Consider the following 25832-nt stretch of genomic DNA (forward strand, 5'->3'; position numbering starts at 1 on the left):
TTCGGTGCAACCGGGGGTGGCAAAAAAAGTTTCAACCATCATGAATGTTGGGAGGTGGTGAAATATTGCAAACGCTTCATAATTATTCCGACGGGTCCCGCCGTTGTGTTAAACGAGACGCCACTCCGTGATTCAATGACATCGGATTCACCTCTCGATTCTCCTATGAGTCAAGACTCACCCATCGAAAAGGAGCCGAGGCCCATTGGCCGAAAGGCCGCGAAGGCAAAGAAAGCGGGTAATTCAAGCAATAATAATTCAAAATTTTTGGAGGAAATTGCAAGGCAAAACGGCATAAGAATAGAAATGGAGCAAAAACGCCAAGATAACGAGTTGGCCCTTCAAGCTGAGTATGCACGAGAAAGGGAGTATTTGCGCAAAAAAGATATGGACAAGACGGATCGGGAAACCATGGCGATGGATACAAGTCATATGTCCCCTGAAACAAAACAATTTTGGAAGCTAGAACGAAGGGATGTTATGAGAAGAAGACTTTTCCGGGATGATGGGCCTAGCAACACGGATTGGTTAAATGATGGAAACCATTAAATTAGTTAGCATACCTTTTATGTATTTGTATTTTTCATGTTTTCTATTAAAGTTGTTGTAATTCATGTATTTTATTTTAGTAGTAGTAATTCGTAATGACTTGTATTACATTTCGTTATTTAATAAACAAAGCATTCAATAAATTACCTTTTTATTCAACATATTCCATACTTCAAACAAAACATAATAAAAATAAAAAAAAGTACAAACAAGGCACAATAATAATAACCAACCACAACCAAACCATAATAAATAAAAATACAACACAACCTAACCATAACTAAATAAAACATAACCAAAGCATCTATGCTCCATCATTCATCTTCATTGCCTTTCACCGCCCATAGATGCTCCATCAAGTGAACTTGACGCATTTCTTGAATATACTAAGATTGCATCTCTGTATATCGATCTATCATTCGGGTCATCAAATGACCATCCCTCACCAACGGTTCCGGCTCAAACGGTTCTCCACTTGGCCCCATGGGCCTTTCATAAATCCATGTCAAGGCCGTGTTCATTGGATCCGGTTCGTAGACCTCTAAAGCATCATAATCGTACTCATCCTCCACAATCATATTATGGAGGATGATGCAAGTCATCATAATGCTTCTGAGGATCTCCTCATCAAACATATGGGCCGCACCTCGAATAATCAACCACCGAGCTTGAAGGATGCCAAAACACCTTTCGACATCTTTCCTTTATCCCTCTTGATAGGTAGCAAATAATTTTTGCTTCTGGGATCGGGGATTCGGAATGGATTTGACAAAAGTGGTCCACCTCGGGTAGATGCCGTCAGCTAGATAATACCCGTCTGGTATACTGTATTGTTGACTTGATAGGTGATATTGGGGCCCTAGCCTCTCAATACATCGTTGAAGACCGGGGATTGACCCAGTACGTTGAGGTCATTTTGGGATCCTAAAACTCCAAAGAAGGCATGCCAAACTCATGTGTCGAAGCCAGCAACGGCTTCAAGGATGATACTTTTTTGGCCTTTTCTATTTCCGTAATCACCTTGCCAGGCAGTTGGGCAATTCTTCCATTGCCAGTGCATGCAATCGATGCTACCAATCATTCCTGGAAATCCTCGAGCTTCGGCTTTTTGTAGAAGCCGTTGGAGGTCCCTAGGAGTAGGTCTACGCAGGTAGTCCCTAGTGTACAAAGTTTCAACTGCTTGACAAAATCTTACCAAAGCCTCCAACGTAGTAGACTTCCCCATCCAGGCAATCTCATCCACCTGATCAGCAGATGCTTCATATGCCAACATTCGTATAACAGCTGTAAGCATTTGCTCTGGAAGAAACCCCAGTAGCATCACACTTTTGAACAAAGTATGCATCGTAATTACAAATATCATGCTTGACTTTATTGAACAAATGAGGTTGCATTCTAAATCGCATTCGAAAATCAACATCAGAGTACAAAGAAGTTGGGATAAAATAATCTTCCAAAAGATTCTTACCCCGAGAATGCCTATGTCTTTCCACATTCCGGCGGCGGCCGACTTGTGAACCACGGCGGCGACCTTGGTTCTCTTCATCTTGCAAAGCCACTGATATGAGAACTTGTTCATCGACTTGTCTCTGCAACTCATTGATTTCATCTGCTCTACGGTTTCTCTCATTTGTTTCTCGCTCTTACCTTCCAAGCATCTCCTAAAATCTTCCATTGAGAATGAATGAAGTATGAATTCTAAACTCTGAGAAATGAAAATATAGAAAGATGTGGTGTGAGATGTATGAGCTAAGCCTCTGGTTTTATAGAAAATTTTGGCAAGATAGACATGCCACGTGGCTTGATTTTATTGGATGAAAATCTTATCTGAAATTTGAAATTCATCTGAAATTTGAACCCTAATTTGTATGAATTTTGAATTTTGAAATTCATTCAAAATTTGAACCCAAAAATTTATCTGAAATTTGAATTTTGAAATTCATCCGAAATTTGAATCCAAAAATCTTATCCGAAAATTTTATCCGATTATGAATAGTCTTGACACATAGGAACCTGGAAATCTTATTTAAAAATATTATCCAAATTAATTATTTTCATTAAAAAATAGGGGGAAAAAAACAAAAAAATGAATAGTAATTGCCCTTAGCCATGGCAATGGGTGGAAACACAAAATACTATTTGCAAGGGCAACCACTATTCACGTGAATAGTGGCTGCCCTAGCTCCCCCCTTGCCATGGCTAAGGACAAATTGGTAGAATTGCTCTTATGGGGAGAAATTATTGTATGGTATTGTAATACGGCATTGCAATTTGCATACAGCTAAAGACGGTGGTATATTCACATACAGCCATCGCATTTGATATTAAACAAAAGATTAACTAGTCAAGATTATAGGTTAGCTTTAACACTAGTAAAATCATGAGAAAACTACAGGACAGAAATAAGCCATAAAACCCCTTCCGCCAACAAAATTAAATTAAATTAAATTAAATTAAAAAAAAACTTATAAGTATATAACTAGGCACGTCGACATTCACAAAAGGTTTTAACCCAAAAAAAGTTACATCTTGCATTTTGGTCTATGGAAGCGGAGCTATCCTGAAGAATTATCAGGAGGAACCTGCGTTGGAGCATCGTTGACACAATGGGAACCCCTTACCTCTGAAAACATAGCCCAAGTGCTCACCGCATCGAGCACATGGGAACCCCATTGCGGTAAAATCCGGTTGAAAGGAGATTGTCTAGCAAAGAGACACAGCAACAACCATGAGATGGATTCAATAAAACAAAAATTGATCACAAGAAAATAGATAGATACATGAACTATGAAAACTCACCGTCGCAGAGGAATTCATGGAGTTAAGAAGACCTCCTTCAAAGGCAGGCCAGGCATAGCCTGAGTTCAGTTTTGTGGACTTGTGGTGTGGCATCCCAGAGCCAGCATAATCAAAACTCCCTTCGGCAGACAACTTGTCACAATTCTTAGAGCCTTGCACCCTGCATATCATATATTGAGCATGCCAAAATGAGTTGATATACTCATTGGCCAATGTCACAGCCTTCTTTCAGCATATCCATATATTGAACAAATTTATAGAGTAATAATAATTGTTTACCGATAGCATCCTAACCATTGACAATATCTTTTTATTTTTCAATCCCTAAAGATTTGCAAAGAAGTGTTTGAGTATTACTTTAGAATCAAGGAGACAATCCAACAAACAAAATTCAAAGGCTCAAAGCAGACAATCTGTCACCAATTGATTTTTCTGGAAAATAAACTCATCTAATTTAACCCCCAAAAAAATAATTTTTCGAACAAACCATATAATTCAGAAAAAGGATCTTGCATACACCAGTATTCTGATCAGTCATATAGATTGGATATCGTATCAAAAATTTCATACGCAATTTCATGGGAGATTGGCAGAATTTAAGATACCATAGATTTCCGTATTTGAAACATGCAATACATAATTTCCCTACATTGACATCAACTTCCACAAATAGAGAGCAAAACAAGAAGTTGTAACAGAGAAATAGAACTAAATTATGCATGTATGTTGTTGAAGAATAATTTCAGTACCTTTTCACCTCCTCTGCCTTTGAAATATCATAGAGTGAAACAAAGCATGGGCTGTAACCAATTGCATGAAACTCAGATCGAGTCCGAGTAATTCTAGTTTCCCTGAAACTCATCCTTTTCTGATTATAGCAAACAACAACCCAATCATTGTAGGACATTACGATTTCCCCATTGCTCAAAAACAGCATCGGTTCATACAAATCACAGCTAAGTTCTCTTGGATACAAGTTTTCAATAACAAAAGTTTTAGCCCAAGACTCTTGGACACCATAATCCTTCATAACCCACATGACAAATTTGCTAGAATCATCCCCAAACACACACAAAACGAGGCAACCTTCCCACACTCCCAACTTCAAACAGTCTGAAAATTGCTTCTGTAGTGGTCCAAAGTAGCTAGGTGGGGGCAGTGCCTGAAATTGTTCTGTTTCAAAGTTGAAAGAATTTATAAGCTCAGGAACATCCCTAAAACAGGAAATCCAATGAAGAGCTCCATGAAGATAAGCATTGAAGGGTAACTGAGGACCAAGGCTCCCAGAAGCCTTTCCAATGCTTCTCCAAAATCCTGTACCAATGGTGTATATCTCTGCCTCATAGTTGTAACTTGTGACCGGTTCACTCGACTGAAGAAAAGATTGCAACACCTTATACTCACCGGTTCCGACGCTAAAACCAAGTCCAACACAATTGAAAGATGGCCTACCCTTACCAGAGCGTTCAATGGTGATGAACTCACCCAAAACTGGATTGCACACATACAAAAGGCCACCTCTTTCGGGTCCAGACAAACAAATTAAACCATTGCACGAGTTCATTAGATTAAATTCAGAAATGGGTAGGCTAGTTTTTGGGGTAAACCTCATTTTCTCGAGCCGCCAGCGAGAATCAGCAGATTCCTCTATCTGGGCAAAGTCAAGTCTCCTAGTTATGCTTTTAGGGGGAAAGGTCTTGATCAATATGCCAATGGGTGATCTTGAAATGCAGAGATGGGCAAATTGAGGGTCAGAGATTAGAGAAAGCCAGGCTTTGCAAACGCACCTGCAGTTGAAGAGGGTGTTGATGGTGAGCCTTGAGAGAATGTCCAAGACCAAAGCCCGCTGAAGTTGTAGAATTTTGCAAGGACCATTGGGTTGCCATTGTTCTTGCTGTTTGCTGCTGATGGGTGGTGTTTGCGCTACTCTCTTCTTTGAGGTCATAGGGTTTTTCCCTTTCTTTTCTCTCGGCATCATAGATGGGTTTTTGATTTGCGGAGGAAATGGGAGGGAAACGACCGGGAAAGTCGTGTTTTTTAGGGAATTCCAGAATCAAAGCCGAAGGGCAGAGGAGAGCTTGTGTTTTTGGGCTGGTATCTTTCTTCCTTTGGTGGGCTCAGTCACCTCTTGGACTGACGATGTAGTCTTGTGCACTTCATAGACTTTCTGAGCCAGCCACGTATTATTGCTCTGCTGAATGTTTTTTTTTTTGCTTTTTTCAATGTTAAAAGAGAGCTCAATTTGCAGTAATCATCCTTGAAATTTACTCAAATTTTCACTTTAGTCCTTGTAATTTTTTTTTGCAGTTTCGTGATAGAGACTTGGTTTGACTCTTTCATATTCATATAGCTTGGCTAAATTCCAACCTCCCAATAATCAACAATGGGTTAATGATCTCTAATTAAAGGATGAGAGCAGATTGGTTTAGTTTTTTTGTGTTACTTTTTCTATTTTTATTTTTTATACATTTGATTTTAAAATTTTAACTTTATTAATTTTAATTGTTTATAACATAATACAAAGTTTTTATTGTTTTTTGGTTCGCATGGCGCAAATTCAGTGGTCAATATGGAGTTATGAATGCCACGTTATCATTTAACGGAAAACTTAAACGACCAAACTAATGGAAGTACGAAAATGGTAGTAAAATCAAGATGAAAAAAATTCTTGTAGCAAAGTCTGAATTTTGGGAAACTTCCGGATAATGTGAAATTTACCCTTAAAATAAATTTGGAATGGCCCTGACGACTGACTATTCATGAAACAGAGCAGGCCATGAAACAAGAAACTAAACACAGAGAGGTTTTATTGCCACTTTAGTAAAATTATAACACATCATTCATCGCTCACCCTCGACTTACTAACAATCACTGCATATCAGATTATAAATCTTGGTCTTCAAGCAAGGCAAGAACCACACTAAGGTTTTAAGTGTGCAAAACAAACTTGATCAGAAGACTTCACAGTGTAGACTTCCCTGGAACAAGCTTGACCGAAACGCTGTTGACACAATGGCGTTCATCGGTCGGCACCTTGTGCCCCTCCCCTTTAAAAACATGGCCCAAGTGACCACCACAAGCTGCACATGTGATCTCAGTTCTCCTCCCATCAGGGTCAGGCTGAAACACAGAGTTGCTTCAGTTCTATAAAATTTCAGCAAAATGCATAGGACAATACCTTTAACAAACAACTTATACATTATTATTAGCAATAGAAAGTCAGAGGCTTACAGAGCGGTTTATGGCTCCAGGCAGACCCTCATAGAATGCAGGCCAACCGCATCCGGAGTCGAACTTGGTAGTTGACTTATAGAGTGGTGTTCCACAACCAGCACAATTGTAAACCCCTTCTTCAAAAACCTTGTCATATTCCCCAGTGAATTTTGGCCTGTATGTCATCAAACTACAATGATAAGCAAGTCTCATTTAACCTATTCATTTGTATGTATCTTTTGCATTTGTGCAACTGCTTGTCCCCAAATTCTGGTTAAGGAACTAGATAGCACTTGTTCACAGGGATAATTACCTCTTTAATCTAAATCTAAAGATACATAAGCACAAGCTACAAGAAGGTAAAACACTAAAACCCATCCCATAAAGCCTTCTGCCAATTGATCACTGATGCTATGGTTGTGTAGGTAACAAAATATCAGACTTTGGAACTCTGCTACAATCTTTGCATTACATATTCTAAGAATTAAATCAAGGAAATAAAATTCTATTTCAACAAAAGAAAGGAAAATAAAAGTCAAATGGGATATATTTGTGCAGTGAGTACAAAAATGCAAAGACAAAAACTTTAATCTCTCATAATTAATAAAAGATTCACAAAATCTCTGTAAGCAATCAGACTAATCACAAAAGCCAAAAAGAGCTCAAACCCATGAAAGGCCACAAATCATATGAGACATAACTAAATAAATCATAGCATATCTGATGATAAAAAAATCTTTTTAAGGAAGGAAAAAAGAAAGAGTAGGAATTACTCTGTCCCCTTCTCGCGTAGAATCCTAAACTGTTCAGGGGAGAGAACAGCGCGCCATTCTTCCTCGGATTTCTGAACTGACCCTGGTGCAGCCATTGCCACTGTCCGCACTCAATGATTGAGATGGGTTTTCTGGGAAAGTTCTGATATAGATTTCCGGGAAAATGAACATGGACGGAAAATCAACCACATGGGCTTTTTCGCTTCAAACCGGATAAGGATTTATCCTTGTGATGTGATGTGATGTAGGCCTGTATAATTGGAGGCCCAATACTAACAGATGGTTTTGAGTTGGGCTTGAATATAAGACGACGGCGTTTCTTTGCGTTTCATGCTCCAAAGCTCAAAAATCTTCTGGCTTTCTTTTTCTGCGAGTTGAAAATTTTGAAACAAGAAAAGAAAGAGCAAAAAATTAACAAGAAGACACTCTGAAACACCAATGTACTCGGGGTTTGGGAAGGCGTCAGGGCCAACTGAACCGCCGAAAGCACAACCATCTTTCGGAAATTTTAGTGGTCGACCTCCTTCACCCTCTCCACCGACCACCCCTCTTTTTTCCGCCTCTGCACCAGTTCGATCACCTCCCAGGTTGGCTCTCTCGATCTTTCATGATTGTGTCGTGTTGGATATTAGAAAAGAATTCAAAATATCAATCTTTTTGGATTTTGTATTTTCTCAATCCCTTTTAGAATTTCAGATATTAAATTTGCCTTTTCTGAGTTTAAGCATACTACAGAAGTTTGGCTAAAGGCTCAGAGTTTTGTGCCCAACTATGTGCTAGGTTTTAAAGGAATGTATGAATAGAAGAGTAAAGAAAAAGAATGTACTGTTATGATCAAATTTGTATTCTAGGATGCTTGTTGAATCAAATTCTGTAAAAACAGCTCATGGCAACTTTTTAAATCTGTATACTGCATCTTTGGGTTTGAGGGTCCTGTGCAAGTCTGGATTAATGTCAAGAGCTGTGTAAAAGCCTGTGCTTGAATAGTCATTGAGCATTTGGGTTTTGGTTATGTATTACAAACTGATGGTTTTCCTTTGATAATAGGGGACCCGAAGCTCTAGCAAAGCTGCATTCACCGTTTTTGGCCTTTCAAGGTGCTCGTCCTGCTCCAAGTCATCCTTACCCATCTGCGGGAGTCCATAGGTAACAGCGACCCTTATAATTGTAAACCTTTAAATTCATGCATCGGTGTTTCTCTTAGTGTTATATGCTTTTTTTCTTTGTTATCTGTCTCAATTCTGTCACAAAATCCTTTTCGTGTATGTTTTATTTATATGCATATGTCACAGTAAATGTGGTGCTGTGGTAAATCATTTATGTATGAATGTGCTCAGTTATGCATAAACAAATACTGAGTACATAATTATAATCGCAGCAATATTTTATTGTACCTTCACAAGGATGCTCCATTCACAAATGTGGGAGTACCTATACTCCATAAATGTGGCTCCTCCTGTTTCAACTCTTCAACTTTTCAGATTATTCGAGAAAACCAATTAGCATCTCTTATACTATTGGTGAGTAGGTTTTGCATGTGGTTTTAAAGCGGTGAGTGCCTGATGCGTATGCACATTTAATATTTGGGTTTAACGTGTCAAGACAATAGTTACCCACTTAAAAGTTTACTGTAGTTCAAAACCATGCAGATGTATACATATTTTTGCGTTTTGGCTACATAGTGTACAAAAAATTAGTTTTCTTTTTCCCTTTTCTTCTGAAAGATATATTAGTTAAGGAGGTGACCAAGCAGGAGAAATTGCCACATGCAATAGTTTTATTAGAAATTAAACCTTGAATCTGAGCTAATGGTTGTTTAGATGCGGTATAACTCTATTAAACAAATGCCCACCTAAATCCTAAACCCAAGTCCTGAAAATGCAGTCTTGCGAGGTCCAGGTGCACCATAATTATACTGGTCCTCATATATATTTATCTGTTATATATGTTTAGCGATACTGATTTTTGGCTTTGCATTTCCATACATGCATTTGTTATCATGTAATTGGTCATTTGTGTTTAATGTGACTCCTGTGTTTTATGGTACCTGGTCACTACTCCTGTTAAATCATAAAATGTCATAACTCATATTGGCAGCTACTTTTTGCTCCCAGGTCCACGGAATCTCTTCCGAGTTGGGATGATGAGCAGAGATCCTTTTTCAAAAATTATGATACCCAGGCTCAAGAAAGGCCATCTGCTGTCACGTCATTTGTTGTTTCTCGTAATTCTGAAACTAGTGTTACGGCCAAGATTGCCAGATTCCAAGACACAAAAGGGGCCAGATCTCCTCCCTTTATGTCTAAAGATGAAAATATAAGAAATTCCACTCAAGTTGTCCCAAGGAGGTAAGTCCTTTCTTTCTTGTTAGGTTTGTCATTTTGTTTCTCTGCATATGTTGAATCTGCACTTATTTTCATTTGAAAATTGCATTGCTTCAACCTACCTACTCTAGCTGTCAAACTGTGTTTCTGTAGCTGCAAATAAACCCTGTTATATGACTGCAATCTTTACTTTGGTCCAGGCCATTAACTTTAACGATATGAACTCTGTTGATTATACTGTTCATAATGATGCTAATATATGTTTTCTACCTTTCTTGTGCTCATGTATGCAATTACCATCAAGAGTCATAACAGAAGAGATTTACTTTTTCTTTCGCTTTTATACTTGAGTTTAAATAGTTTCCATGAGGATATGTGATGTAGGATATAGGTGAATTGTAGATTTAGGCAGATTAGTGGAAGCAAAAACACTGAAAAACAGAAAATTAGATGAATAAAGAGAGAGGTCTGGAATCACTCCAGGGGCTTCACACCAGAATTCCAATCTCTGGAAACTAAACTTTAATTCAATAACTCAACTATCTTCCAATGAACTACATGGGCTGTAATTATAGTAAACTAAACCTAGAGACAATAGGAATAAAATCCCTTACTAGAACAGATATCCTAATCCACAAAGGAATAGGAAAACAAACCAATCCTAAATAAATCAGGAAACCTAGATTTCTAGAAAACTAGAAATCCTACTGAAACTAACAAATAAATTAGGAAACTAACAACAACAAAGGAAATCTGCTCCAGACTCTATTAAAAGGAAGTTTCAATGATGTCTGCATCAATATGCTCCTTGAAAGACTGCTTTGATTTTCCTTTGCTTTCTAGCCTTATTAGTTCTGCTTTAATTTGCTTAATCCAGTAGCCCCTCAGATTTGCCTGTAAATTTGTGCAGTCACTTCGTTACTCCAAGAATACGATCGCCCCCCTTGGTCTCTTATGAGGATTTGCATCCCTTTGTTGGAGTAGAAGGGTAAGTTCCAAGTTCAACTCTGTGTGTGTGTGTGTGTGTAAGTTAAATGGTCTGGTGAGTTCTAAACTATTAATCTTTTGGAAATCATCTTTTGTATGCTTTTGCAACACTTTTATGTATGGTACTTGGGAAACTATATTTTGGGTAGAGACTTTGATGCAAGAACATAATAGTTTGGCTACGTTATCTCCAAAAATACTGGTCGCTTTACGTTTTCCTGTCTGCTCATTGCTATGGAATCATCATAGAAAAGAAAAGTCATTGCAGTCGGAACATCTTTTTTCTCCCCGATAGTTACATTCTTCATCTTTTATTAATGGTGAAATGCATGGTTGCCTTATGTGTGTCACTTTTCTGCATGGCTTTAATCTGTAAGATAACTTTATTCAACACCACACATTTTGTTCATAGTGATCTTTCTTTGATTAGGCTGTTGTTTTCTATATAGGCGTGCATTTGCCTCCTCTGGAATGGAAAATCAGCCAAAGTTGCTAGAAGATCATGCTGAGTTGCAGGCTCATCAAGGACCTTCTCTAGTATCACATTTTGAGGGCTCTTATGCGTCTGGTAGAAATTTTCCTGTCAAACATGACGATGTTCAAGTCCCAAAACGAACAAGGTTCCCACTTTTACTCCCTAGCAAGTACTAATGAAGTTGTCCATGAATACTCTCATTTTCCTCAAAATGACTAAAAGTTATATTAACTAATATTAGTAGACACCTTAATATCTACAATTTATGAAGACAAATTAGGGTGTACTTTCTGTAGTGCTGGGCAGCCACAAAAAAGATTAAGATGTATTGTTCAATGCATAAGGAGAGAAGTAAAGGAGTTCTTATTATCTCCTTCTCGTATAAAAGGAACAATTTGTTTATACAAACAATGCATCTAAGAGGTTATTTCCTTTGAAGTGATAGTGGAACTTTAGGAATGAGAAATTGAACGAAATTTTAGGCACTTACAAAATATGTTACTTTTCTTATGGAATTTGTATGGGCATATCTCCTTTTGCATCCCCAAAACAAGGGAAGAAAAATCTGAGTGAGGCTAGTATGTGCTTCCCTTTCCAGGCCTTCTATATCACCTGCTATGTTGAATAATGGATCAAATGCCAGTTTTAGTACTCCTGATTCTCGGGTACATCAAAGATCTTTGGAATCTCCAAGCAATACTATTTCAGAAGCTGCTGCAAGCAATTTGACGAGCATCCCGGTTGCCAAAAGAACGAGGTCACCTCCTTTACTTCCTGAGGATCAAGTCTTTAACGGGAACTCTTATGCCAGTGAAGATGGTACTGAACGGTAAAATCTTAGGTGTGTTGGTTATATTTTGACATACTTTCCCGAGTTTGAGGTTTTCTAATTTTTTTTTTTTCCCTGATTTAATTGCAGAGAAATGCAGGCCAAGGCAAAGCGGTTAGCCCGGTTCAGGGTTGAATTAACAAAAACTCTTCCAAACAATCCTGACATTGTAGAGCAGGGGGTTTCTGCAAATAGACATGAGCAATCTAATGTTGACAAGAACAAATTGGTTGCATATAATTCTACTGAAATGGCTATGGATGGTACTGATGGCAATGCTTTATCGGAGAATGAAGGTGTGGAATTGTCTGGTGTCATCATTGGGCTATGCCCGGATATGTGTCCAGGTATGCCTCTCAACCAAGATACTAAGTGTTAGTGTCAACTGAAATACTGAGGGTTCATAAGCAAGGAAATATGAACAAAAATATTAACAACCCAGATTTGTAGTAATTTATATCATTGACTTTCTTCTTTTATGCTAGAAGAGTACGAGACTTTCTGTCCTGACCAAGAATTTTCCTTAATGTTTCAGAGTCAGAAAGGGCCGAACGAGAAAGGAAAGGGGACCTTGATCAGTATGAGCGCTTGGACGGGGATAGAAATCAAACGAGCATGTCCCTTGCTGTTAAAAAGGTATTCTTTGTGCTGCTACTTCCATCTCCCCAAAAAATGTAAAATATATGTATGAGGGAGCTTCAATTGAAAGATCCCTCAAATAAAGCTTCAATTGAAAAATCCCTTATTTGAGGGAGGCCCTTGTAGGGCCCACAACATATTGTATTTCAATGATTCAACCGTCTATTTTTCAAGTCTTCAAAGATGACCTATGAATAATCAACTGTTTGGATAGTTGAAATACAATGCCAAGTGGGTCCCTCAAATAAGCTTATTGGAGGGATCCCTCATATATGATATATATTATTTATATTTTTCTCTTTGAGGCCATTGTCCTTTTGCCCCTAGAAATTACTTTATTGATAAGATGAAGCATGATGGATGTTCACATGTCATTCATACACAGTATAACAGAACAGCTGAGCGAGATGCAAACTTGATAAGACCGATGCCGATCCTGCAGAAGACAATTGATTATTTGCTCAATTTGCTCGATCAGCCTTACAATGATAGGTTTCTTAGCATATATAACTTCTTATGGGATAGGATGCGAGCAATCCGAATGGATTTGAGAATGCAACACATTTTTAACCAAGAGGCTATTACTATGCTGGAGCAAATGGTGAGTCCTCTTTACTTTTCTTCCTGTTTGTATGATCTGCTGTTGCTATTTACATAATTACATCATCATAACTTTGTGAACATGAAAGGAATATGCTTAGGTCAGAATGGTAGGATGGACAAGCAATTCACTAATTCTTATGGCTTTTGCATATAGTTTTCTCAGGTCCATTTTCATAGGCTGCCCGTGCTGTATTTGAATACCAGTTAAATTATTCTCATATACTTCTGTTTTTCTTTCTTTCTTTTTTGTTGTTTTTTCTTTATATAAGTAACTCAGAAACTCCTTTAAACCATCTATCTATTTCAACTAATTATTATCTTGACAATGGAAGTTTTTCATCAAATAGTTTTTTATTTATTTATTGTCCTTCATGATATATGCAAAGCTCTGTTTGACTGGTAGTTACATATTGGGTTTCAGATAAGACTTCATATAATTGCCATGCATGAATTATGCGAATACTCAAGAGGAGAGGGCTTTGCGGAGGGGTTTGACGCACACCTCAATATTGAACAGATGAATAAAACATCTGTTGAATTGTTCCAATTGTATGATGATCACAGAAAGAAAGGAATAAACATTCCTACGGAAAAAGAGTTTCGAGGTTACTATGCCCTTCTCAAGCTGGACAAACATCCTGGGTATATGGTAAGTCTCCTGCAGTAGTCACTCCATTGTACATGTTTCAATTTGTTGTCTGAAAATAATGGATTCCTGCTAGGTTGAACCTGCAGAGCTCTCCCTTGATCTTGCAAAGATGACCCCAGAAATAAGACAAACTTCAGAGGTTCTATTTGCACGTGATGTAGCAAGGTTCTCACTTCCCTTCAAATGTATTTTCTGGTTTTGTTGTAGACTTGAATATAAACATAAAATTCATTTCCTCTTGCAGAGCTTGCAGAACTGGTAATTTTATTGCCTTCTTTCGACTTGCGAGGAAAGCAAGTTACCTCCAAGCATGCCTAATGCATGCTCACTTCTCAAAGGTATGAATAAATTTTTCTCGTAGTTTGTGTTATTGATTCACAATTACATTTAGGATTTTTGACTTCATAAACAATAAATAGGCCTGCTCTATCTATCAGAGAGGCATTCAGTTGCTACAGCAGCAAGTAGTGGACAATGTAGTATGTGTCTCTGATTCTATAAAAATTTGAGCTGGATAGAAAGAAACATATTAAAGATTTTGCTCCTTTTGTTCCAGCTATATCAGTCACATATTTATGTTCATCTGTGACGTCCAAGGGAAATGATGCGAACATAATTTTGAACACTGTGTCATTGAGAGTTTAGGGTTAAAAGCATTTCAGCCATTATTCTAGTTGCAACTGTAGAATTTTAGTCTTCTACTAAACCTGTACAGAATTTTAGGGATATTTTTAAAAGAAGGTTTACCTAGGGTTTTTCGAGTGTTTCCTCGGATCTTAAATTTTTGAGGTGTTTGCTTGGTAGCTTTCTGATTCAAGTAGGGAAGAAGTTGCAAATGAATCACGTTGTACTCAGATGGAAAGCTTTGGTGAATAGAAGTTTGGATTGAGCTTTGAGTTTTTGGGTTAAAGCATGGTAGCATGGTCTCTTTGCTTTCTTCTCTCCCCCTTCTTCTCTTTCACAGCGTCTAGGCTCTAAGGGTCCTTGTAAATAATATGTGGCTGATAGTGAGATTCAGTCATAAGGTCTCCAATAACACCATAATAAGACCACTAATCTTCAGCCCATGTAGTTTGGTTGTTGCTGCTGTTAGATCTTTTTGCTGGTACCTTTATCTAACAACGTTTGCCGTTTTGACCAGTTACGAAGCCAGGCACTTGCTTCTGTGCATGCAGGTCTTCAAAATAATCAAGGGATCCCTATTTCCGATATTGCCAAGTGGCTAGCATTGGAGGTACCTTTCTTTGGTTTGATAAGAATTCCATTTTGCACCCTCTGGGGGAAAGAGGAACTGTTTCATTTTATCTTATGCTTGTGCTTTGATGATTGACATTAGGAAGAGGAAATTGAAAGCCTTTCAGAGTATCATGGGTTTGTAATAAAGTCATTTCGAGAGCCATATATGGTGAAGGAGGGCCCATTTCTCAATAGTGATGAGGACTATCCTACCAAGTGTTCTAAGCTTGTTGATATGAAAAAGTCAAGAAGCATAATCAAGGATCTTTTGACTTCTACTCAACTCATATCCTTGTCTACTGAAGCAACAAATGAGATTCAGCTTATTAAGAAAAATAAGCCTGAACCAAAAACCGTTTCATATGCTGAAAGGAAAAGTCCTGTCCATGATGTCCCAGCCATTGAAGTAATAAAATCCTTCCATGAAGTTGATGAAGAAATGCCTAATTTTGAAGCTGTTTCATCCCCAAAAGATGTCAGACAAAAGCAGCAAATGATTCAAACACCTATTTTTTCATCTCCAGAAGTTTACAGACAAAAGCAGCAAACAATTCAAACACCAATTCTTGGTCAATACACTAAACATCCCCAACAGGTGGCTGCTGTCCCTCCTTCCCCATGGGCTTTCTCATCATTTAAACCCCAGCCTGATAAAGTTGGTACAATGGGGAAGCAGAACTATGATGCTGTTTTCAGTAACTCTCCAGAGAAAAGCATGCATTCTGGCATGGAAGGAATGCCATTGCATATTGAGTCAAAAACAGCTCTGCAAGACGGATCTCCAGTTGATACATATAGTTACGGTGTGGAACATCCAATCAGAAAAATTCCGGTCATTAATAAGGTGGAAGATGAGGAACCTCCAGATCTTGATCAGGAAGATGAAAATATTGATGATATGGGAACTGATCAACATGAAGAAATTGCCGAGGCAAAACTCAAGTTGATACTAAGGTACTTTAGCTTCTTGTACTTCTCTTGCTGGATGTTGAGGCTATTTTTATCATGTCCCTTCATGTTCCCACTTTTTTTCTCACCAGGTTATGGAAGCGGCGTTCTCTGAAGCTAAGGGAACTGCGAGAGCAAAAGCAGTTAGCAGCAAACGCTGCATTGAATTCTTTATCATTGGGGCCACCAGTTCAACTCAAGACAGATGTAAGCTTTTTCAATTTTTTGAAACTAGAGGTTTACCTGTCTGCTTTGTTCTGCAAGTTTGTTTTTATGAGCTTTGGTAGCTGCGGATTTTAGAGATATTCCTGTCTAGTTGATGCTGATTGTGAAGCTGTAGTTAGGTGATTATTGATGTGGAATCAAGCATGCTTCAATGATTTTGTTGGGGAGGGATGATAAAAATTTGTGGCTCTTTAGAGATTCTTTCTTTTTGTTTCTTTTTATACTGTTGTCTTACACTTCTTGTCCATTGATGTACTTTTCTCATCATTTAATAAACCATTTTTTCTTATCAAATAAAGAAAAAGTATTTTGATTTTCTTGTGCCTCAATTTTTTGGGTTCATTTTCATCTCAAATAGAAGTGAGGAGATTTCACTTGTGCATCTCTCCATCTTCACAAAATAGTGTAACACTTGGCTAAGAAATATAGAAAAGTTACCTACTTGAACCCCTTTTCATCCTAAATGTCTTACTCAGTTACCCAATCTTCCATCAATAAATGCGTGCGGTTTTTATTTTTGCTTGTTCACCTAGAAGAATTGTGTTTACATCTATTGGAACATAGTGTAGGAAAGAAATCTAACCGATGATTTATCTCAGCCTTGACATCTTTTTCTTTTCTATTTTGTAGCAACTGAGCACATCTGGTGAGTTTGACATTGATCTCATTTTGAGGGAGAGATATAAAAAGCAAGGAAAATCATGGTCAAGACTTAATGTTTCAGATGTAATAGCGGATATACTAGGGAGAAGAAACCCAGACGCTAGATGCCTCTGTTGGAAAACTGTTGTATGTTCCCAGATGAACTATCTAGAAGGTGAACTGGGACAGAGGAGCCATGTCTTGGGAGCAGCCCCATGGTTGCTTTCAAAGCTCATGCCTATGGAAAATGATGTGGACGACGATGATGATGATCTCGTAATTTCGTCTCCTGGTGTGTCAATATGGAAGAAATGGATTCCTGGCCAATCTGGTTCAGATATGACCTGCTATTTGTCTGTGGTTAAGGATGCAAATTTTGATAATCTAGTTGAAACTGTATCTGGTGCAAGTGCTATTTTGTTCCTTACATCTGAAAGTATCCCTTGGAAATTGCAAAAAGTCCAGCTCCATAACCTTCTGACGTCAATACCTTATGGTTCCTGCTTGCCCCTTCTGATCTTAAGTGGCTCATACAACGACATTGCAGATCCTTCTTCCACTGTTGTTGATAATTTGGGTCTCCATGACTTGGATAAGTCACGAATAAGCAGCTTTATAGTTGTTCCCCTTGTTGAAAACCAGCAAACGGAACAAGTGGATGGGTTTTTCAGCGACAGGCGACTTAGGGAGGGGCTCAGATGGCTTGCAAGTGAATCACCTCTTCAACCCATTCTTCATCATGTAAAAACACGTGAACTCATTCTTAGCCACTTGAATTCTTCGTTGGATTCACTAGACAAAATGAAAGATTATGAAGTAGGTCCAGACAAATGTATTCTTGCCTTCAATGAAGCCTTGGGTCGGTCACAGAAGGAAATTGCTGCTGCTGTCCAGGAAAATCCTTGCAGTTGGCCTTCCCCTGAGATTGCTTTACTCGAGGAGTTTAGTGATGAGTACAGGGTTGTGAAGTGGTACTTGCCAAGCATAGGATGGAGCTCAGTGCAAAAAGTTGAACCATTAATTTCAGCTCTAGGTGATTCTAGGCTTCCAGATTTTCCTGACAATATTTCGTGGTTGCCCAGATGTTGTAATGCTGGAGAGGAGATTGAAAACCTGAGAATTGAACTTGAAAATGGCTTAATTGAATACCTGACACATTCAAGTACGATGATGGGGCTTGCACTTGCTATGAAAGAGGCACATGTAATGTTGCAAAGAAGTTGTCGACTTGAGCGCGATGACTCGTGCTGCTACATTGTTCCGAATTGGGTTATGATTTTCAGACGAATCTTCAACTGGCGGTTAATGGGTTTAGCCAGTGGTACCTTTTCATCAGCTTATATCTTGGACTGTTCTCATCTTAACAAAGCTTTTGGAAACCCCGGTAAGATGGGGCTTGAAGAGAGCGGACCTTCACCTTATTATCTTGATCAGCCATCTCTGGATGAAGTCATTGCAGTTAGCTATAGCCCTCTTTTGCCCCTTAGAGATCAGGCTTTGCTAGAAGCTGATCGAACTCTTCCTGAAACATCTCCCAATGGTGAAATTCATGGGACCCCTAACACAAATGACTTGATGGAGATGGAGGATGAAAGACGTTTAATGCATGATGATCAAGCAAGGGTAGACGATGCATCTCACGTAAATGGGACACTAGAGAATGCTGGCAGAGAAATAGTGATCGCTGGAGAAGTAACAAAGGGAGCTGAAAAATTAAGCATGTTGTTAGAACAGTGTAACATATTACAGAATGTTATAGACGAGAAGCTGTCCATTTATTTCTGATCTGCTAATAATTTTGTACTAGTAATTTTTTTGGGTAAGAATTTTGTACAATTGTAACAATAGAAATTTGAAGTAACAGCTGCCTTGCATCTGTCAAACGAGTTTCAGGGTTAAGCTTCAAACTGGATGAGATTAATTCTTGATAAGTGAGAGTATTTTCAAACCTCCCTTTTCTGATTCAAGCGTCGTTACTAATTCCTAATGCTATTTCCTCATCTTATGAGAGTTGACATTTCTATTTAACTTGGTATTGCTCGACTTTTAATCACGATTTGAGTTCCCTCTATTTGACGTAATCTACAAACATTGCTAAAACATGCCAGATGACCCATACCATATTCCGCGTTTTATGATCCTAAGGGGGATTTTGAAGCTCAGGACTTCTACGAAAAACTCAGACAGCATCATGCATGCCCTTTTAGCCATTGACCAAATTTTTTTTTTTTTTTTTAAATTTATTTATTTAAAAAATGCTAGCATCAGTTGCAAGATGATTACGAATGCCGCCTACGCTCAACCCAATCTCAGCCGTTGATAGTTATAGACCCCACATCAAAACCATCACTCATCAACAGCTGAGATTGCATTGCGACTCACTCTAGCACTCATTATTTTTTCCCATCTGCATGCACACTTACTTTACTCTTTTTCTTCCTTTGGCCAACGCATGGTTCCCAAAAAGGAGGTGAAGCAAGCACGGCGCCATCATAGAGCACTTGTTTTCCAGTAATTGACTGGCAGTGTTGCCCCTACCCTAACTTGTGGACAAAGTAGTCATTGTTTGGATAAGACATGAGGTTGCTAAGAAAGGTGAAGGCATATATGTGTAGGCCACTCTCGATTCGGGGTTTTGTCACTTAATGAGGAAACAACAAACAAGAAAGGTCACATTCCATGACAATCTACTACCTCAACATTATTGAACCAAACTGCCTACCAACATTATTGCTCAAATTCATCATCCAATAACATCACCTCTTTCTGATCTTTAACAAACTTAAACAGCAGGTGTTATTGTAACTGCATCAATATAGCAACCTCTTCATTGCTGATTGCAGGGTTCACATTCTTAACCTAAAGCAGTTAAAAATGCAATTTATATGAAGAGGAAATCATATTTACAGATAGAGAAGTGAGAGTAACATACATAATATATTATATCTACTGATCATCTTTAAGTTTTAAGAGATGAAGAATCACAACCGAAGCTAAAAATTGTACACGATTAAGTACATGAAAGGTTCGACCATGAATTCCGTGTAAAGGAACCTCCTACTTTCATTTCATTTCCTCCCTCTCCATCGCTTGGATTAGCAGATGCAAAGGTTACAGCTGAAGGAATGTTCTCCAGGCATATAATATGGTCAGAAAACTGTGTCATTAGTGAGATTAGCAAGGGAACCTAGAGATTAGCGTTCAGGAACATCTTCATATATGTATGCAGAACCGACTGCTTCTGCTAATCACTGGATGCACCACTAACCCACATCCTGCAATCAGTAAAATTTGAGTCAGGTATTTCAACAAAGGCATCGGTTAAATACTGGCTCTCCAAACAAAAAAATTTGCTATGATCAAATTTGATGAGAGAAAAAAGAAAGTGTCCTCCAGGCAGACACTTGATGGGGATTCTATTTGACACGGAGGATTAAAGGCAACATCAAGCGGAGAAATACCACTTAAGAAAAATAACGAGATGTGTGCCAGCTTCAGTAAGGCCTTCCAGTTCAATCACTGCAGTCAATGGAGGGAAAGTAAATGCTTAGCTGATAGCATAAAAGTCACAAAATGATATAAAACAGCTTAAAAGACCTACCAACTCCAAGGGCTCTGACATGCAGGCGACGGAACAACAATAGCTGGGCTCCGATTCATCGAAAGCACAAGCTGACAAGACTGTACTTCCGAGGAATCACTTCTCACTGAACGGAAAACTTCTGACCCAGTGGTAACAGATGATTCAGAAACTTTTCTCATCCTTGTTGCTGGTCTATTATTGGTCCCACTTGTTCCATCAGTAACACCACCACCTGACTGTGAGACACACAATAAAAAGTTGGTAAATAAGCCAATGAATAGAGATTGTATAAGGAAAACAATGCCCTCTGAAGCTAATATTGGATTCTGTATGTGTCATTTGCAAAGGAAGAAGCAGCAGGATAGCAATGAGTAGTTTATCTATTCCTTCAAATTGCAGATAATATCAAGAAGTCAGTCAACTTGTAAATTTAATCCTTTGTCCTGGACATGGGGCATATGTAATCCTATGTTGTGTCTCACCCTGCTACATCATATGACTAGAAATTTAGCATTTAAAAAGCCCAATTTTATTATAGAAGTCAAACAACAGAAATAACATTCTTTAACCACTAATACACTGGTAATTTTACTCAAACAAAGTATAACTTGTAACATGCACACCGAAATCCCCTCTCGGGAAAACATACCCCACTTCCAAGAACATTTACCATATACCACTGTAGTGACTGACAGAAGTTCTTATCAGAGGGACATTGGGCTCGGCTTAAAGAAAGATGGAAAAACAAATAGTAAAAAATCCAGAAAGTTTACATAATTCATACATTAGACAAGCCTTTGATGTGAACAATGATAATTGTTATATCATCCGTCCGGTTTTCATGTTCCAACCATAATTTGTATGATTCTCCAGCAATGGCAGCACATGCATCCCGGGGATCTGAATATTTTGCCGCCTGTATGAAGAATGGTGCTTGGAAATTCATAAGCAGGAAGAATGGAAATAGAAATAAAAACTAATACAGAGAAGAAATTGTTCAACATGTTTATTCTTTTGGTGGAGTATGAAAGAATAAAGAAATAAACAAGAAGCCAAGGCAATGCTAACCAGTTACACAGATAAAGAAACTCACAAATATGCAGGCATGATTAAATCCATCAATAGATTAGTCAATTACCCAAGTAGAAGTGAATGCAGAGTAATAAGATGAGATATGGACACAATAAAGCAACTACCTCAAATGTTAACTGCTAGTAAGCTATAAACTGTAAAAGATCAGAAGACCTAACAGTTACAGATGCTAGAGAGGGAAAGCATACAAGCAATTGCTGCTTTACTATATCCTTACTGTACAAATATGACAGCAAAGCAGAGCATTAATGATGATGCTAAATGAGAAGCCTAAACCGCAGCCAGTAGTTATCTGGAGATCAGACTCAATAAACACCATAGATATATCAATGAAATAATAGCCTTATCAACATACCTAAGATGCCAAATAAAAAGTTACTATCTGATGGCAATATAAGTTTCTTCCATACTTTTTTTTGCATTTATAGAGCTATCTAATCATAATTGATCATAACCATATATGAACATGAGTATATACAAACAACCATTTGCTTCGGTCATTGATAATTGCTGCTTTACTATATTCTTACTGTACAAATATGACAGCAGAGCGGAGCATTAATGATGATGCTAAATGAGAAGCCTAAACCGCAGCCAGTAGTTATCTGGAGATCAGACTCAATAAACACCATAGATAATGTGTAGCAATCAAATTTACAAAACTCTAAAAACAATGAACTAAAAGTACAATACTAAAAGCAGCAAGAGATCATGGTATTCGCATAATCAGAAATTCAACTACAATAGGCCAAAAACAAAATTAATGCCTAAATGAAGACAAACTAAGTTATCAATAAATAAAAAGGTTGATACACTTAAAAAGAAGATAAGTAGATCTTTATTGCATTCTATAATGGGTCATGTGAACATACCATATTAACCACGGCTTGGCTAGAGAGGAACTCAAAAACCCCATCACTTGCGACAACAAAGAAGAGGTGATTAGGTGTCAGCTGAAGCATTGACACCTCTGGAGTTGCAACAACACCAATCTTCTCAGCTGTACTATCACCTACACTCCTTGTAAACGCAGTCCCAGGATACATCCCATTTTGAACCCACAGCCTGGGAGGATCACCGCCTTCACTCTCTTCATCACCCCAGGTCTGGATATCCGGATCCTTCAGCCCTTCCACTTGATCAACACTCAAAACCCTGGCCCCACAAAGCTTCACTCTCCCATACTCGTCTTTCCTAAATGGTGTTTGGTCATAAGACAAGTCCTCTGCAATAATTCTATTACCATCTTTCACTGCAACCACAGCTCTCGAATCACCCACATTCGCAACATAAAGGGTATTCCCAATAACAAGCACAGTAATTGCCGTGGTTCCACTCATAGTATCATCAATGTCACTATTATGCAACTCATAATTCGTCGTCAAAAAGGCAGAATGATAAGCTTTCACAGGGTCAGCTGACAATGTGGGATCATTTGCTAATATCTCTACTAGCCTGTCCTTAACAAAATTAGAACACTGGGTACCAAATTGGCCATGCCCATCAAACACACCAAAGAAATGGATATTTGGGTTACCTCTGACTTGCGTTCTAACACAGAAACTGTCCTGGTTTTCCTTATCCGGCGAGTCGGGATAGTAACCACGCTGCGTTAGCAGAGAGTACTCCAAACGGAAGTCATGTGAAGGAACAGGGACGAGCTCCAATGACCTCTCTGAGAGTATGTGCTTCCTTTGCGCACTGTACGGACCAGCGTCTCTGAAGTCCCGGAGATCACCATCGGAAGACTGGGGGTAACGACCGCAACACTTGCCATGGACACAACCCATGGCTCCTAAAAGGGAGAGAAATGAGAGAGACAGAACCAAGAAATTAAATTCCAGTTCAATTGCAGCCCAGGTGTTTCAGAAAATGCCTAAAAGAAACCGAGCGTGGCCAAAAGCAGAGAGCTACTGAAATGCAATTCTTGGTGGGAATGGTGAAATGGGTATCCTTGAATTTCGACATTGTGGCGCTGGAAGTGGTGATTCTCTGCACAGCTCATGATTCAGAACCAGAATTGAGGCACAATGAACAAAACCCTAAAAGCAAAATGAACTAAGAAATGGAACCTTGTGAGCTGCGACTACAGAGGATTAAGTTTCCCAGGCGATAATTGCATGAGTGTTTCCTTTTCCACCCTCACAGAAAGAGGGTTTTCCGGGAAAATTCTCCTCAGAAAAGAACAAATCTCGTCACCACCGAGAAACGATATTCAACACAAAACCCTAAAGCACAAACCCAAAGGACCAAAGGAATAAAGTTAAAAAGGTTAAAACTTTTTGGTCTTTCTTTGATCACAACACAGACAACGCAATGGGGCTTGACACACAACAGAACGTGAGGTTTTCAGAGAAGAAAAAAACAAATTCTACTTTCTTGTGAGGGCACAAGATCAGGGCTCAAGAAGAGAACAGAGCTTTTTTTTTTTTTTTAAAGATTCAAGAATGCGAAACCCTAAGAAAGCAACGGTCCAAATAAGATGGGGTCTGTGTCTGTGACTCTGCAAAATGGTGACGAAATGGGGTTTCTTTCAAGAGAGAGAGATAACGGGGGGAGAGAGAGAGAGAGAGAAAGAGAGAGAGAAGAATGAGATTCTATGTGTGCATGGGTGGGTTTGTGTGTGTGAAAGAAACCCATGTTCCAAGAAATCGCCAAACCATGTAAGGTAAAGCTACTGACCTTTTTTGTAATTTAATGCATAAATACACAATTTTTTTTTCATTTCAGAATTCAAATAGTATTTGTTAATACCAGTCCCGATCTCTTGGACCACAGGAGTCCAAGAGATTGTGGTCACCCACCGTTGGATATTAATCCAATGGTTCAAAATGATATATATAAATGCAATATGACATAAATGATTATTACCCGATTCAAGTCAACCGTTGAATTTACATCCAACGGTGAGTGACCATAAATCTCTTGGACTACAGGGGTCCAAGAGATCAGGACTATTGTTAATACATTGTTATGCTAAGCAAAGAATTTTTGTTCCAACACTTGCAATTATTTTAAAACAATTTGCCGTCTTGCACACATTTTGGTTGTATTTGTTTGAATTTATCTAACAAAATATGTTCTTCAATAAAATAAAATAAATACTGAATTTGAATTTGAGTCGTTAAAATTGCAGCCTAATAAATTATTGCCTTGTGTAAACCACCAAATTCAAAAATGCGATTTAATTGAGTTTAAAATTTGGAATAAATCAATGGAAAGCAAACGTTATCAGACGCAATGCATCAAGCAAGCTCTAACGCGAACACGTGGGGTTCTGGCATGGAATAATCTTCGCAAAGGTGAAAGAGGAGGGAGGAGCTAACCAAGAAAAAGGTTTAAAGAAAGGATACGTCGCTTTGTGGAAAGAAAAGAAAAGAAAAAGGGGAAAACGAAAGAAAAATATGATTTTATCACCATTCATATTTAGCAATGACTTTGGACCCAGCGCAGCGCAGTCAACTTTGCACCTCAAGTTCTGGTTTCGGATTTTCTTTCTCTTAATATCGCTTGTGTTAAAAAGACGTATTACGCATGTTTAAGATAATATCTTGAATTTAAAGTTTTTATTTATTGATTGCAGTCAATTTTGACTTCTTTTTTTCTTCCTACAATTGAAAGTCAAAGTTCCAATATGTGGTGCTATGCTATCCCCCAAACCTCTTTAGTAATTGCATATCTTTTTAGCATCACCCTTATCTGTTTAAATTGGAAGTTTCTTCTTCAATTCATATGAGAATACTAATCAAGATGGACAGCCGGGTGCTGCTGCGACTTGTGAGGAAGACCTTGAACCTTGTTGCCAAGGAAAATTCCAAAATTGCTTTTTGGAGAAAAGAGGTTTTGGGTTGGGTTGAGTTGGGTAGAAATTAATTTCAATTTTCAAGATGATTTGGGGACCAAACGCATGTCGCATGACCCATAAAGAGTCCCACTAGATTCTGTCGTTCTTATGAGCTTTTGATGTCTAGCTTTTTCTCCATCGCAATCTCAGCTTTTGATATTAAAAAACTCTAAAAGTTGATGGGTTAAGTTTCTTCTTCCTTGGTTAATTAATCATCTTAATATATATACTTTCTTTCTGCCAAACTATGAATTTGGCCGACAATGAATAAAGCTGAATCTTACATGAAAATATGTTTGATATTCATATTCTGTCAACATAAGTATTTATCAGATACACAACCTTTCAATTGAGCAAACATTAGACTACGTTTGTTGAAAATAAGGTAAAACAAACATGCCACATTTTAGATAGGATCCTTT

General features: G+C 38.3%; 4 protein-coding genes across 5 annotated transcripts; 1 reads left to right on the forward strand and 3 right to left on the reverse strand.

Moving 5' to 3' along the window:
• Positions 1 to 2972: 2972 nt before the first annotated feature.
• LOC117614494 (F-box protein At3g07870-like) lies at positions 2973 to 5506 on the reverse strand. Its single transcript, XM_034343321.1, has 3 exons — positions 4098 to 5506; positions 3349 to 3508; positions 2973 to 3252 (listed from the first exon to the last, which is right to left on the reverse strand). The coding sequence occupies exons 1-3, from the start codon at positions 5324 to 5326 to the stop codon at positions 3121 to 3123; spliced, it is 1521 nt and encodes a 506-aa protein (XP_034199212.1). The 5' UTR covers positions 5327 to 5506; the 3' UTR covers positions 2973 to 3120.
• Positions 5507 to 6051: 545 nt separating this feature from the next.
• On the reverse strand, positions 6052 to 7515 carry LOC117624938 (peptide methionine sulfoxide reductase B5-like). The gene is made up of 3 exons (XM_034356475.1): positions 7335 to 7515; positions 6580 to 6736; positions 6052 to 6468 (listed from the first exon to the last, which is right to left on the reverse strand). The coding sequence occupies exons 1-3, from the start codon at positions 7427 to 7429 to the stop codon at positions 6310 to 6312; spliced, it is 411 nt and encodes a 136-aa protein (XP_034212366.1). The 5' UTR covers positions 7430 to 7515; the 3' UTR covers positions 6052 to 6309.
• A 159-nt stretch (positions 7516 to 7674) lies between these two features.
• LOC117624928 (SAC3 family protein B) lies at positions 7675 to 18850 on the forward strand. Its single transcript, XM_034356464.1, has 16 exons — positions 7675 to 7921; positions 8382 to 8480; positions 9449 to 9682; positions 10569 to 10646; positions 11095 to 11265; positions 11719 to 11949; positions 12040 to 12296; positions 12485 to 12585; positions 12974 to 13189; positions 13613 to 13840; positions 13914 to 14005; positions 14085 to 14178; positions 14982 to 15074; positions 15177 to 16030; positions 16117 to 16231; positions 16880 to 18850. Exons 1-16 carry the CDS (start codon positions 7773 to 7775, stop codon positions 18674 to 18676), a joined length of 4809 nt encoding a protein of 1602 aa, XP_034212355.1. The 5' UTR covers positions 7675 to 7772; the 3' UTR covers positions 18677 to 18850.
• Positions 18851 to 19670: 820 nt separating this feature from the next.
• On the reverse strand, positions 19671 to 24205 carry LOC117614405 (probable protein phosphatase 2C 35). Of its 2 annotated transcripts, XM_034343205.1 has the most exons (6): positions 23639 to 24205; positions 22439 to 23558; positions 21259 to 21390; positions 20493 to 20710; positions 20353 to 20410; positions 19671 to 20166 (listed from the first exon to the last, which is right to left on the reverse strand). In XM_034343205.1, exons 2-5 carry the CDS (start codon positions 23354 to 23356, stop codon positions 20404 to 20406), a joined length of 1275 nt encoding a protein of 424 aa, XP_034199096.1. In that variant the 5' UTR covers positions 23357 to 23558; positions 23639 to 24205; the 3' UTR covers positions 19671 to 20166; positions 20353 to 20403. The 2 variants fall into 2 exon arrangements, with proteins under 2 accessions (XP_034199096.1, XP_034199095.1); XM_034343204.1 differs by having other exon boundaries at positions 22439 to 24205.
• Between the last annotated feature and the right edge of the window lie 1627 nt (positions 24206 to 25832).

Source organism: Prunus dulcis, chromosome 1 (assembly GCF_902201215.1).
Source record: "Prunus dulcis chromosome 1, ALMONDv2, whole genome shotgun sequence".
Taxonomy (NCBI): domain Eukaryota; kingdom Viridiplantae; phylum Streptophyta; class Magnoliopsida; order Rosales; family Rosaceae; genus Prunus; species Prunus dulcis.

What these genes read in the sequence shown, in the direction of transcription:
- LOC117614494 (XM_034343321.1), bottom strand. Translation starts at nt 5,326, where the DNA reads ATGATGCCGAGAGAAAAGAAAGGGAAAAACCCTATGACCTCAAAGAAG. An exon ending in AAGGCAGAGGAGGTGAAAAG is followed by an intron (nt 3,509 to 4,097) that starts GTACTGAAATTA and finishes TATGATATGCAG; the next exon opens with GGTGCAAGGCTCTAAGAATT. An exon ending in CCATGAATTCCTCTGCGACG is followed by an intron (nt 3,253 to 3,348) that starts GTGAGTTTTCAT and finishes TCTCTTTGCTAG; the next exon opens with ACAATCTCCTTTCAACCGGA.
- LOC117624938 (XM_034356475.1), bottom strand. Translation starts at nt 7,429, where the DNA reads ATGGCTGCACCAGGGTCAGTTCAGAAATCCGAGGAAGAATGGCGCGCT. An exon ending in CTACGCGAGAAGGGGACAGA is followed by an intron (nt 6,737 to 7,334) that starts GTAATTCCTACT and finishes GATGACATACAG; the next exon opens with GCCAAAATTCACTGGGGAAT. An exon ending in CTGGAGCCATAAACCGCTCT is followed by an intron (nt 6,469 to 6,579) that starts GTAAGCCTCTGA and finishes TCTGTGTTTCAG; the next exon opens with CCTGACCCTGATGGGAGGAG.
- LOC117624928 (XM_034356464.1), top strand. Translation starts at nt 7,773, where the DNA reads ATGTACTCGGGGTTTGGGAAGGCGTCAGGGCCAACTGAACCGCCGAAA. An exon ending in CCCTTTGTTGGAGTAGAAGG is followed by an intron (nt 10,647 to 11,094) that starts GTAAGTTCCAAG and finishes TTTTCTATATAG; the next exon opens with GCGTGCATTTGCCTCCTCTG. An exon ending in AGTGAAGATGGTACTGAACG is followed by an intron (nt 11,950 to 12,039) that starts GTAAAATCTTAG and finishes ATTTAATTGCAG; the next exon opens with AGAAATGCAGGCCAAGGCAA.
- LOC117614405 (XM_034343205.1), bottom strand. Translation starts at nt 23,356, where the DNA reads ATGGGTTGTGTCCATGGCAAGTGTTGCGGTCGTTACCCCCAGTCTTCC. An exon ending in GCCAAGCCGTGGTTAATATG is followed by an intron (nt 21,391 to 22,438) that starts GTATGTTCACAT and finishes TTCTTCATACAG; the next exon opens with GCGGCAAAATATTCAGATCC. An exon ending in ACATCAAAGGCTTGTCTAAT is followed by an intron (nt 20,711 to 21,258) that starts GTATGAATTATG and finishes TGTGTCTCACAG; the next exon opens with TCAGGTGGTGGTGTTACTGA.